The following is a 13,081-nucleotide window of genomic DNA, read 5'->3' as shown; positions in this document are numbered from 1 at the left end:
TTTATGAGCCAAGTGATTTTTAAAACGCACAGCACCCCCTGATGTTAGCAGGACCGATTGAACCAACACCTGTGATTGTCAACCCCCTCTTTCACAATTCTGCTAATACTTATGTCGACTTCCACTTGAGCCGACACTCTCTCTTCTCCGTGAAAAGAAACAACCGTCTTCTGGCTCAGTTAACCCATCAAGGGCCGGGCTTCAGCTATGACAAAGAACACATTAAATCCACTCAAAACATCTTGCATAAGACCGCCTTCCTGTAATCATCTTGTTCTTTAGTAAAAGTAGCCTCATGGCACATGTCTGAAAAAAAAATCTTTGCCTCAAGTTATGTATGCCATCTTGGAAGACGTAATAGTAACGTACGAGAGTATAAAAGGCACAAGTAGGCTCCCCCATTCCCTATACCAGGTTCTAGTGAAGATTCCCGCCCTCAAAGAGGGTCTCGAGGCTATCATGTTATGGTGGGAAGATGGGTTTACGTTCTGGACCGACATCGCCCCACGGCTTCATCAGTCCTGCAACAAGAATGCTGTGCGACTAAGAACCATAGTACGGAGCCTCAAACTTGATAAGGACGCTGCATAGACTACACTTTTTTCGATGCCACGATGGATTCAGACTCGCCATACCACTTGACAGCAGCCATGTTCAACAGGAAACAGACGGCCAAGGCCATGGCGACTCATTAAGTAGCAAATTTTCTCTTTAATTTTGTTATGGTGAATAACGGCAAACTAATCCTTCCAGGACGCACCATATATCGAGTTTCAGCCTGATCTTAACTTTGAGGTTAGCCAGTCTAATGGGCAACTTGCTATTAGCTCTTGACATGTATTCCTATCTGTCTTATATAGTAGTAAATGTCGAGGTCAATTCCAAGTTGAGCCAGAATATATATGTTGTGAAACTTGAGTCCATTGGCAAGTGTATCAAGATTTAGTTGAGAGGGTCAGCTGGGCTTGAGAGTCATGCTTTTGCTGCCTTCAGAGATACAATGTAGAGCCCACACATATTCCAAGTTACATTATCCGGTTCTTCTTCAGGGACGCTGGGATCTGATCAGCTACTCAGGTATAACCACTGTCAAATTTCATCTTATATCTATAGCTAACGCCATCGTGCTGGGCTCCTTGTGAACGTCATGACGCTTCCACCATAAGCCATCAGCCATCCCCAAAGGTAACATGTTATCTTGACTACGGCTCTGCTGAGCTTGATATGCACTAATTAAGGTAAAATATGTTCGTCCCAATATTACATCAGCAGTCACAGTAAAGAATACAGTTGCGCCGATGTCCATGGCAAGGGTTTACAGGGTAACCGCGCCATTCGGTATGAGGGTATCCAGCTATAACAAGGCTCTTAACACGCCACTAAAAAGATCCGTTCGTGTTTTTTACGAATATATCTCTCACGTGTTAGAGATTGTGGTCCCGATTACGCATTCTACTACCATATCTAGAGCCTTGTGACCCTCTTTCCGTCTGGCCACTATTTAGGTGCGTTTCCCATAAACGATGAGCCTGCTTCATACCACATTGATCTGGCCGAGATTGCCTTCTGGCAATGCCTTTGAATAGTGAGGAGGGTGATGTGATTCGGCGATTCGGAGTACACTAGAAGCCCGTCCCGCTTATAAAGGCGACGGAGATGGTTCACGGGCCGGGACATGGCCTGGCTGGGCATCTGCTCCGGTTCTCTCACGTGAGCTCAAACTACCCCCTTGTTCCCTGAGGCCTCTTCGTTACCCTGCAGATTAAACTACAGTGATCGATAATGTCTGGAGTTTCATGAACCTCCAATGCCCTATCCCTACATCGATTGATTCCCGAGAGGTGCATCATGAACAGAATTTCTCTCCCCACCAACCGGTCATACGCCGTGCACCTCGGACCACAACAATAGCGACAACAACAACAACAACCATAACTGGACTCAAAAGAAAGGTTAGATGATATCAGAATCACCAAAAGCCTTCGATATGTGCTGTGCCACTCAACATCGGGGTTACTCTCAGCATTAGGACCTTGACAAGCTAATGCCCACCCACTTCCTCAACGTTGATCCCAGCTTGCCCTACGTGGACGGCCCTATAATCAACTTAGTGATACCGGGCGAAGCGTTCAGCATGATTCGGAACTACATAGTCTGTGTTCCGAACCAAGGGCACTCCGTGGCTGCTTGGTCCGCTTCCCTTGCCAGGCTGACGAGAGACTTGGCCAATGGCAAAGTGTCAAGCGTGGAGTTTTTGAAATAGCTTGGAACGGCTCCTACCTCCAAAGGTACTCCTCTCCGTGAAAGGGGCCGTCGACTTACATCAGCGGGCTTTCATCGTCACCATCTCCAGTGCCCTTCATTGCTCATACCACTCTAGGTTTAAGCTTAGTTGGAGCAAGAACCCACTTCAGAACGCTGTTCATCTTAATATACCGATCAGTCTTAGTAGTATATGCATGTTTCAAGGCATGGATCCTCATTTCCGGTTGCGACGACGCGGCGGCGGACTCCTCCAGCTCCCCGTGGCCTGATCGTGATCCGCCCCAGTAGTTCAGACCCTCTGGAACTCCTGCATCGGAACTTCACAGTTAGTCCAGGTCAATCGACTGTTATTGCCTTCGAAAATGTATAAAAGTTGCCATCTTAGACACAAGAAGAAAAGAAATTCTAAATCACCAGGCCCACCTTTTCAGGGCCATTCTCATTATCACTCATCCAGCCTAGATCACCGTTTTTAGAACTTCCACACAGCCCAACTATGGTTGTCAAGTTGGCAAAACTTGGAGCATTGCTCCAACTTGCTACTGCAGCGCTGGGAGCCGCCACTCGCAAGAAGTACAGCTTCAAGCCAGAGAACGAGGTCACTTACCAGAACGTAAGAGTATCCTCCCCATGTTAAACGAGCTCAATCTGACGCATCAAAGGCTCATGTTCCCGCTCTTATCAACATCACCAAATCTCAGTACGACTATGAAGGAGGATCCTCTTGGTGGATGAGCTCCTTCATCACCAGCACCCGTGGAAAACAGTACCTTGCCATAGACCACATCTTGACGGCCCCCAAGAACGTCTGTCGATCCTCGGTTCTGGACCTAGACACCCTCGACTACTGGGTTGATCTTGTCTACTGCTCGGCTAAGAGCGACAGAACGATTAATTCGGGCGGGCCCATCAATGCCGACTTTGGAACTCACGGATTCGTGTCCACCTCGGATGATAGCGTCTCCAAGATGTACGCATACGCCGACACCAACGCTTCCTTTGCTTTCAACATCAGCTGGCAGGCTACATCGAAGCTTGTTCTCAACGGTGGAGCAGGCACCATTGCTTTCGGTCCTGGCCCTACCAACGCGACTGAGTGGGGACTTCCTGCTGGTAAGACTACCGGAAGCCTCACGCTCAACGGGACAGATGTCGACATTGACCCCAAGAACTCCTTCACCTGGTACGACCGCCAGATCTCCTATGGAGCCCCTCGGAACTGGACTTGGTTTCAATTGCATTTTCCTGGATCAGATATCAAGGCCAGTATTTGGGCATTCAAGGTGGGCCCTTCTGACAACACCACTTATCAATTCGCAACTGTTCGTCAGGGTGACTCGCAGCTTGTCCTCGCCTACAACTTGATTCCTGACATGAAGAACACCTGGACGTCCCCCAACTCAGGACTGGTTTACCCTCTCTCGTGGAGACTGGAATTTGAGAATGGTGACTACGTCGTTGTCAAGTCTGTTCGGCCAGACCAGGAGATGTATGGGCCGGAAGACCTGGTTGACTCGGCTTACGAAGGCTTCATCACAGCGTCTGGAAAGTTCTTTGGGCAGAAGAAGGGTTTCGGAGTGGTCGAGCTCGTTACGGTCTACTAGTTATGCTATCAGTCTGTGAGGACTTGACGGAAGCGTCAGATCACCGTGGCCGAGGTGGCGGAAATGTTCTGTCAGCACAAAGGCCACAGGTCCAGTAGCATCATGTATCTAGATCGTGCCACGATCCCCCCGAATCCCATATGCATGGACATAGACTCCTGGGTAGAAACAACTCTTCTCTCTTTAACAATAAGTACATTCATTTGATTAGACACCTGTCTCTGCCCATGAAAGCCAGCGGCTAGGAGGAGTTGATGAATCTTTTATCGATGTGAAGGGCAAATAAATGCGTATTTGTGAATAATGCAGTTCCTGCGGTCTTTTGGCTCAGTTATCTCATCAAGGGCCGGGCTTCAAGTGCACCAAACAACACAACATCAAGTCAGTCCGTATCAATGTTGGAGGCTTGGACATCAGAAAGCTCTTAACCAAGTATTAATCATTCTCAACACCAGTTTCTAGATCTGTTCAACCATGCAGCAAGGCTCCTCTCACACATGTATCGAGCTGTACGCGCCGCAGGCGATGCTCATTCAGCGCAAAGAGTTGACCCTCAGATCCGAAGCAGAAGTTAGCCACGCCGCCTGGAATAATCATCTTGCCCAGAAGGACACCCCCAGGCGACCATACGCTGATGCCGTCGCCACAACCGCTGTAAACATTTCCCCTCGTGTCGCACTTGATACCGTCTGGAATTCCTGTGTCGGCGAAAGCGAACAAGCGCCTGTTGGCCGGGAACGGTTGCCCGTGTCGCTGATATACGTCAAATGCATATCTACCGACAGTCAACACATCAAGAAAAGGTATCACAGGCAAGTAAAAGTATCACATGATTGCTCAGGTGAGACTCACATGGAAGTTTCCTACCATAATCGACCGACTGGCCACGCACCTGGTCCGTATCAGTGATGTATACGGTCGCATAGTCCGGCGCGAAGCATATGCCATTAGGTCTTCCCAGCCCATCAGCTACAGCCCTGATACTCTCAGTAGCAGGACCGTAGCGATATACAGCGTTGGAGAGGCTGGGCTTAGGTCTATAGCCCTGGTTATGGCCGTATGACGGGTCTGTAAACCAGATACCTCCGTTGCGGTGTACGACAACGTCATTGACGGCATTGAAACATCTCCCCATGTAGCTTGTGATAACGGGCTCTGCTTCGTAGGGACTTAGTCACCTCGTTCCTCGTTCCTCAAGGCACAAAACCAAACATCACCAACAAAATGTCTTACCAAACAGCGAACCAATTGCAGCGTTAGATGCGATCTCGATCTACTCAGCACTAGGGCCGAGCTTGGACCCAAGAAGGGTCCTGGAGAGCTTAAAATGGGCCAGAGCTGACCTGCTCAGGGACAGAGGCCAGCGATCAATTTCTACTACTACCTGTACCTATCGCCACGTCCCCTTCACTGGCGCTCTTTGCCACGTATCTCTCAAAGCAATGCAAGCTTGAGAGAATACATGATGGGCATGGCGTTCATGTTTGGTTTATGGTGAGATAGTTCCATGAAGGCTCCCTGCAATTCCCTGTCTGTCTGATACGCTTTTCCAACATGCTACAAGTATTACACCATGCCTCATCAACTGAGTTGTACAACTTAAATAGAAATCAGGGCCCAAAATCGTTTAGTGTTGCGTCTAGGGATGCTAGAGTGCGCTTCCGGCGACTGTTTCGTTCATCTAGATAGATGCGTTCAGATGTAGCGATTCGTTAGGTCTCTTAACTTGGGCCCAAAGTAGAACATGGGAATTCCAAACAACAAAAGCGCCCAAACAATGGCTGCCAGCACCGAGTAAACAGTCCCAGGCCCGACCTGAACCATCCAATCCGGTACAAAATGTGCGAAACCAAACGAGACTAAAGCCCGTACAGTATTGTTGAACACCATCACCTCGCCACTCCTCACGAGGTATGAGTCGATGGCGTAGCTAAATGTAATGCTTGCGAGAACCGCGAAACCAAATGAGTGTATGCAGTACCCGATAGCCGGGCCTATCCAAGGAAGCTGGCATTCCACACCCACTCCGTAAAGCACCAAACCCGTGGTGGCAGTAAAGAAAGGGAGCACAAGCATGATTAGGCGCTCCTCGGGTTTGTGGCTCTGGCCACGTGCAGAGCGCCGTCTCTGAATCTTCTCATTGATGATGTCGACAAACTTGGAACCAATGGTACCACCCAAGAGGATGCCGACGAAGGAACCCAGGCTGAACAGGCCTTGGGCGCCAGGTTTAAAGTTGTATGGTGGCGCGCCGAGGAGCTGTGGGATACACACACCGAGGGCAGTGAACGCGCCGGCCGCCGCACCATATGTTAGGGTGGACCAGACCACTGTCGGTGCCAGGATGAAATGTAAAGGCCGGATAAAGCAAAAGAACCAGTTCGCGCTGTAGTCAACATGAGGGTGGCGAATGAACCACAAGTTAGAGCTCATAGATAGCAATGAGCCGGCGGTGCTCTCTTGGGCCGGTACCTCGGTGTTGGCGCCACGTTCTGCCGCCTCGAGATTCATGCTGGTGGTCTTCCCACGCTGCTTCTGGCTTCGCTCCAGATCATCAGCGGTGATACCAACACGAAGTCCCCTCTGGAATGTCGTCTCAGGCAGCCATAAGAACATAGTCGCCAGGTTGAGGCTGCAAGCGATAAAAGTCACCCAGTAAGCCCATCGCCAGCCGACCCCCTCGGTCACATATCCCAGTGCCATCTGGCCAAGGCAAGCCCCAGCCAAGATGCACAGGGCAAAGAAACCGAGAGCTGTGGCCATATCATGCTCGTACCAAATGTCGCCAATAATGACTGGTGCAAAGGTCTCGGAGGCGCCGGACGCAAAGCCTCCGAGGATGCGTGCTCCCAGAAGCGACCCATAACCAGTCGCCACGGCCGCCCACGCAATGCATGGAAGTAGTAGCAGCATTGAGCAGATGACCACCCACCGCTTGCCGAAGCACAGCATGGCCGGTACCCAGATCAAGTTGCTAAGGCCCTGAGCGAGCACGTTGTAGGACATGAGGTACGAGGCGGTGGTAATTGGGATGCCAAACTCGGCGGCCACCGGACCTAGGGTTGGACCGACGCCGGCGGCGCAGACGTTATTGAGGAAGACATTGGCGCAGATGTTAAGCGTGATCCCGAGCTTCATCCACTTGGACCAGGTCTTGATGAGCAGATTGTCAGAGATAAACATGCAGCTAATGATCGTGGGCCGAGGGGCTGGTGTTCAAACTTACCAATGGGTCTTTGGTTACCACGCCTGGCTGTGCTGGTCGGGTGGTGGTGGTATATTCCACTTGTTCCACCTCCTCATCTATCTGTGTTTGATGCTTCATTATGTCAAAGTTAAACCTTGGTTGAGCGAACAGCAGTTGTACTTTGCGATGCACAGGACTCAACCTGATTGTCACCTAGATATCATTTATCCTTTTTGCGGCCCCTGGTGTCTTCAACTTTGCCTGGGAGATCTCACCCACCTGGCATTCCAGGGAGTTTGCGGGGAGAAAGCCCGGGGTACCGCAGCGCCACCTCCACGGATTTCCCTTTCCCCGTGGGGAATCATGAACTACTCCCATTGGAACGCTCACTCGGTCGTTCAGTTCCGGGAGACGAAAACTTATTCTTCCCTATCAGTGCACATCTGTTTAGGTGTGCCTCGGCAGATTTGGACAGGCGCGTTGCCAACGAAAAAGCATCCGAACACTGCGTCCAGCCTACCGAGATGAACGTCGGCCCCAAAGAGGACTTCATTGAAGATCTCCGCCAATCAACTTACTTCTGCTTTTTGCTATGTTTCGTTCAAGGGCTACAAATTATCCGCAAGATGGGTTTAGCGCGAGGCTAGAATATGAACTGTCCGAAGCTACTCCAGGTCTGGGGCGCTGGTTCAATCATCCAGGCAGGAGGCATCATGGATCTTTTTGGGCGAGTATATGCTCAGTCTGATTGCCAAAAGGATAACTTGCTATCGAATCACGAGCTCTCGAAGGAACTAGCGAGTGCTTTCCCTCTGTAAAGCGGTCAGTCATTGCGGCTTTGGAAGCTGACATGGTCATTCCCGCCATGAGCCAGAGCCTGGAATTTACAAGTATTCAAACTCGGTGGATTTGCCAACTCAATTGACTGAAGCAGAGTTGGATTACTTTGGGAATCACAAATTCGATCTGAAGGATGAACACAAGGGCAAACCTGTAAAGGGAAAGCATCATTTTGAATGGAACCCTGCCAGAGGAGCGTCCGATATGTTGGATTGGGCCCTGTACAATAGCTCAGAAGGTGGTCACGTGCCTCCAATGGCCGGCCGGGTGATCTCCGGCTCTGCGGACGGACTAGGCCCAATTAGGAAGGCCACGTCGCGGCCCAAAAGGGAAAGAGGGAATTATCTGAAGAAGAACAAGATAAGCAATACACACAGATCGAGGCGATCCACACGAATAGCCCTACTTTGCAACAATAATGCCCCCTTTATGATAAACAGAGGGACGACCTATTATTAGTCAGCCCCCTGGGTACCGGTAGTCTCTGCGCTGGATTGCAGTAGACCTGATTTCCTTTGTCACAATATTTAGGGCACTAGTTGTCTCGCATTGTCCGCGACAAATAGTGGCTTAGGTAGGATATTCATGCTAGATGCGAATCAGTAATGCTCTGTTTTGTTGAAGATCCGCACGATAATCAGCGATTTGACAGCCTCTATTTCAAGAATTGAGACATGCAGCCGGAACATCGGCATGCTTTACCAAGTTTCTGGAAGACCCAAAACGTAATTTGCTAACAATACGTACAGATTAGTTCATTTCTTACACCTAGTGGCTTGGGTCTGAGCTACCATTGATATCATCGGACGTCATATTTGTGTTTCTCCGCGGCATCCTTTTCCGGAATACCGTCAGCACGGAGACGATTTTAAACTGGCATCAAGCTTGATTTGCAAATTCTTGCGTGTATTATTCTCTTCTAATAGGGAAAAGCAACAATGGCGTCTACCAAGCCCTGGGTCGTCAAAGTCCGCCCTCATCCCGGATCCTCAGCCGAGGAGATTCGCAATGAACCGAATTGGATTGCAGGCCATCAGCATAGAGTCGGATTCAGAGACCGAAATGATCGTCTGCCCGGAATCACTCATAGAGACGATGAGTACAGGGAAGAGGTTGAAAAAGAGCGACAGAGATACGATGCACTTAGAAAAGCCGCCGAGACTGGAAAGCTGGTCAACTTTCGAGATTTGATCGAGAATCAAGAGGCACGAATAGAGTATGCAGCGCCAAAAACAGATTCGCTAACTCATCAATAGGATTTCCACCTTCGTCACCCGCAGAACCGGTCACTGGGTTGGAGATATGTGCTAGAAACGACCGAAAGCTGGGTCAAGAATGAGGAACAATGGCCTGCAAATCTCAAGAAGAAAGAGGAAGAAGAGCGGAAGAGAAAAGAAGAGGAGGAAAAGACGAAAAGCAAGAAAGACGATAGTGCTCAGGAAGAGCACGAGTGGGGGCGCTCTTCCGATAAAGGCAAACATCACGATGCCTACGCCAAAGAGGAGAAAGACAAGGCTGATAAGGATGAAGAGGCCAGGGAAGGCGAGGAACCGAAGCTGTTAGACAAGTACACCCCCCAGGAAATAGCCCTTCTTCGGGCACTTGAGCACGAAAAGGATTATGTCAGTCAGCTCAAGGAAAACAACGGGAAGCAGAAATCCCCCCAGACCAGCAACATGACCCAGGTATCGATTGACGAGCAGGATCAGTTCAGTCCGGACAACTGGCTGCCCCGTTCATCAGATCTCATCCGCCTCACGGGAAAGCACCCTCTCAACGCAGAATCTCCACTGAGTCGCTTGTACGATGCCGGCCTCATCACTCCAAACGAGCTTCACTACGTGCGGAACCACGGCGCTGTTCCTCGACTCCTCTGGGAGTTCCATGAGCTGGAAGTTGAGTACAATGGCAGCACCACCAAGTTTTCCATGGACGACCTGAAAGAGTTTGACACCATCAACATCGCCGTGGCTATCGCCTGTGATGGCAACCGACGCAAAGAACTCAACATGCTTAAGAAGAGCAAGGGATTCAACTGGGGAGCTGGCAGTGCAAGCTGTGCATTCTGGAAAGGCCCTTTGCTGAGAGATGTTCTCTTGTCAGCTGGTGTCCCTGAGACGCCACCTAGTCTGGGTGAAAAGAGGTACTGGGTCAACTTCGAAGGAGCAGATGACTTGAGTGGAGGGAAATATTCAACCTGCATCCCTTTCGAACACGCCATGAGCCTGAATAACGACGTCATCTTGGCCTATGAGATGAACGATGTGCCTCTACCGCCTGACCATGGATACCCGGTCCGCGTCATCATTCCTGGCTATGTCGGTGGGAGAAACGTCAAGTGGCTGAAAAAGGTCTGGATCAGTGACAAGGAGAACGACTCGTACTATCATATCTGGGATAACCGAGTGCTACCGGCTTTTGTTACTGAAAAGGATGGACCATTTGCTGAGGCACTCTTCAATCACCCGGACACTGCTTGTAACGAGCAGAACCTCAACTCGGTCATAGTGAAGCCGGCTCAAGGAGAGAAGATTCCTATCACTAAGGCGAAGAAAGGGCAGAACTATCGTATCGAGGGCTATGCATACGATGGCGGAGGTCATGAAGTTCAACGCGTTGAGGTATCACTGGATGATGGAGAGACGTGGCTCTACTGCATTCGCAAGTTCCCAAAGTATCCGATCAGACATGGCAACAAGTTCTGGACCTGGATTCACTGGCATGTCGACGTTGAGTTATCGCACGTTATTCGCGCAAAGAGCATTACGGTGCGGTGCTTCAACGTGTTCAAGAACACCCAACCTAGGGAGCCCAACTGGAACGTGATGGGCATGATGAACAATTGCTGGTATGTCGTGAGACCTGAGATCGTCGAGGACGATGACTCGGAAATGCCAGCAATCTTGTTTAGACACCCTGTCGAGCCAGCAACCAAAGACGGCGGTTGGATGAAGCCCAGTGCGGAGAGCCAGATCGCCGAGGCGAAGCAAGAGGCAGGGGCACCGCAGAAAGAGTTTACGCGTGAAGAGATCGAGAAACACAACACTCAAGATGATTGCTGGATTGTTGTCGACGGGAAAGTCTATGATGCGACCAGCGTGCTCGAGTGGCATCCCGGAGGCGCAGCTGCAATCGTTGGACACGCTGGCAAGGTTCACCAAGAAACAAGCGAAGAGTTTGCTAGCATTCATGACGGGTATGCGTACAAGAAGTTGAAGGGTAAGTTCATGATATCGCCAAGCTTAGACGGTCTAACAATCACCAGAGTGCGCCCTTGGCGTTGTCACCAAAAAGACCGCCAACTTCATTAAACAGAATGCAGAAGCTGCAGCAAAGGACGCTGCAGCATCTAGTAACAAGGATCGACACTTGGCGTTGGAGAAGCATCGATGGATCCCTGTCAAGCTGGTCGACCGCCACAAGATCTCCGAGGACACAAGGACATACACCTTCCAGCTCCCAGAAGGCAAGAATATCCTCGGACTCGGAACTTGTCAGCATGTTCAGGTTGGCTTCCACATGCTCGACCGGATGCTCATACGCTCGTATACCCCGACGAAACCACTTCTTCCGCCGCAGGAGAGGAGTCAGCCAGCAAAGGAGGGGACAAACGAAAAGCTGATTAACGAAGATGCCAAATCCTTGCGTGATGGTGACGGCAAGTTTGAGCTCACAGTCAAAACGTACTTTCCAGATGAAAACCAACCTGGCGGTGCTCTCTCAAACATTCTGGACTGCATGCCCATCGGAGAGGAGGTTGAACTGCGAGGACCAACCGGAGAGATTGTGTACAACGGAAATGGTAACTTTGTCATCGAGAACAAGGAATGCCACTTTGACCGAGTTTCGCTGGTTCTCGGCGGCTCGGGCATCACACCAGGATACTCGCTCATCGCTCGAATACTCCTCACCGCCGGCGACAAGACTCAGATCCGAGTGGTTGACGCCAACAAAAGTGAAGCCGACATCTTGCTACGGGACGAGCTGGGGGAGTTTGAGACCAAGTCCGACGGGCAGTTGAAAGTCACACACGTCCTCAGCCATGCGGGTGATGACTGGAAAGGCAAGACTGGTCTTGTCAACGAGGACATTATCAAGGAGAGCCTGTTTGAACCGTCCGAGAGTAACGCGGTATTCCTTTGTGGACCACCTGCTATGATTCAAAAGGCTGCACTGCCGGCTTTGAAAGGTGAGATATGCATGTCCTTGTTGAGGTGGTATTGATTGACTGACAATATTAGACTGGGGATATGTGGAGGACGAGAACATGTTTGGGTTTTGATCGTAGCTATGCACCGTTCAACGGGTCAATAGCAGTCGCTCTATGTCCATGTCGACACTCTTGCCTTTTAACAGACTCTCTAGACTCTTCATGTCCTTTGAGCAAATAGGATATGGGAATAGTGTTCGGGTTTCAGTGGAGGTTCGGTTGCCAGCTGTTAATGGTACGGAGAATGTTTCGCTTTAAAAACCAGGGAACGGGGAGATTATGTGCCTCAAAAGTATACGAACTCGAACATAGTTGACTCTAGAACCGTTTCAGACTCAAATTCCTTAGATACGACATTCCGAGTATATTTTATTCACGCCTTCGAGCTCGCCGCGATAACAACACCATCGTGATGGTCCATGCGCCAGGACGACGATAAGGCATCTCATCAACCCGCGTTGCACCCCTATCGAAGCAGCGTCATACCCATGCTCGTAGACCAAGTCTCGACGGTAATGCTCTTCGCGGCAACGCGCCCCATTTTGACTCAGGGATGCCCAGGCAAGACAACTCCTCTTCCGCAATTGAATTACTGCTGACGCTCGTCGACGCGGGCTCGTTTACGCACGATGATCTTCATACATTTACCCGGCCGGAGGCGCGTCGGTATGATCAAATGTGAGCCAAGAGCTTCCTTATGTCAACGACCAACTTGTCAAAATTCAACCCGTTAAATGTTCTAAACCATAATAATTCACTCTACAGGATAGGGAAAAATATAGGACTAGGTTCATTCGATTGCAGTTTTCTTATTTTCTTGTATATGTTGTTTTTCCTCTATTCGAAACAAATTTTATACTCGGGACTCACGCGCCATCCCTAGCCCTCATACTCCCATATGAGTTTGGCTAGACATCGGCTAATATGCAACTTCCAATAGTGATTTTAGTGACGAGCATTCCCATGATGAGGTGA

General features: G+C 50.0%; 2 protein-coding genes across 2 annotated transcripts; both read left to right on the top strand.

The window, feature by feature from the left end:
• Nucleotides 1–2,761: 2,761 nt before the first annotated feature.
• On the top strand, nt 2,762–3,869 carry NCS54_00465000 (Hypothetical protein; the record flags this gene model as incomplete). Its single annotated transcript, XM_053150180.1, has 2 exons — nt 2,762–2,878; nt 2,928–3,869. 2 exons carry the CDS (start codon nt 2,762–2,764, stop codon nt 3,867–3,869), a joined length of 1,059 nt encoding a protein of 352 aa, XP_053006155.1.
• A 4,965-nt stretch (nt 3,870–8,834) lies between these two features.
• Nucleotides 8,835–12,178, top strand: NCS54_00464900 (Nitrate reductase [NADPH]; the record flags this gene model as incomplete). Its single annotated transcript, XM_053150179.1, has 4 exons — nt 8,835–9,101; nt 9,153–11,115; nt 11,162–12,085; nt 12,138–12,178. 4 exons carry the CDS (start codon nt 8,835–8,837, stop codon nt 12,176–12,178), a joined length of 3,195 nt encoding a protein of 1,064 aa, XP_053006154.1.
• Nucleotides 12,179–13,081: the final 903 nt, after the last annotated feature.

This window comes from Fusarium falciforme, chromosome 3, assembly GCF_026873545.1.
Source record: "Fusarium falciforme chromosome 3, complete sequence".
NCBI lineage: Eukaryota > Fungi > Ascomycota > Sordariomycetes > Hypocreales > Nectriaceae > Fusarium > Fusarium falciforme.
The sequence above is the reverse complement of the archived record's forward strand: the minus strand, read 5'-3'. Positions and strand labels throughout refer to the sequence as shown.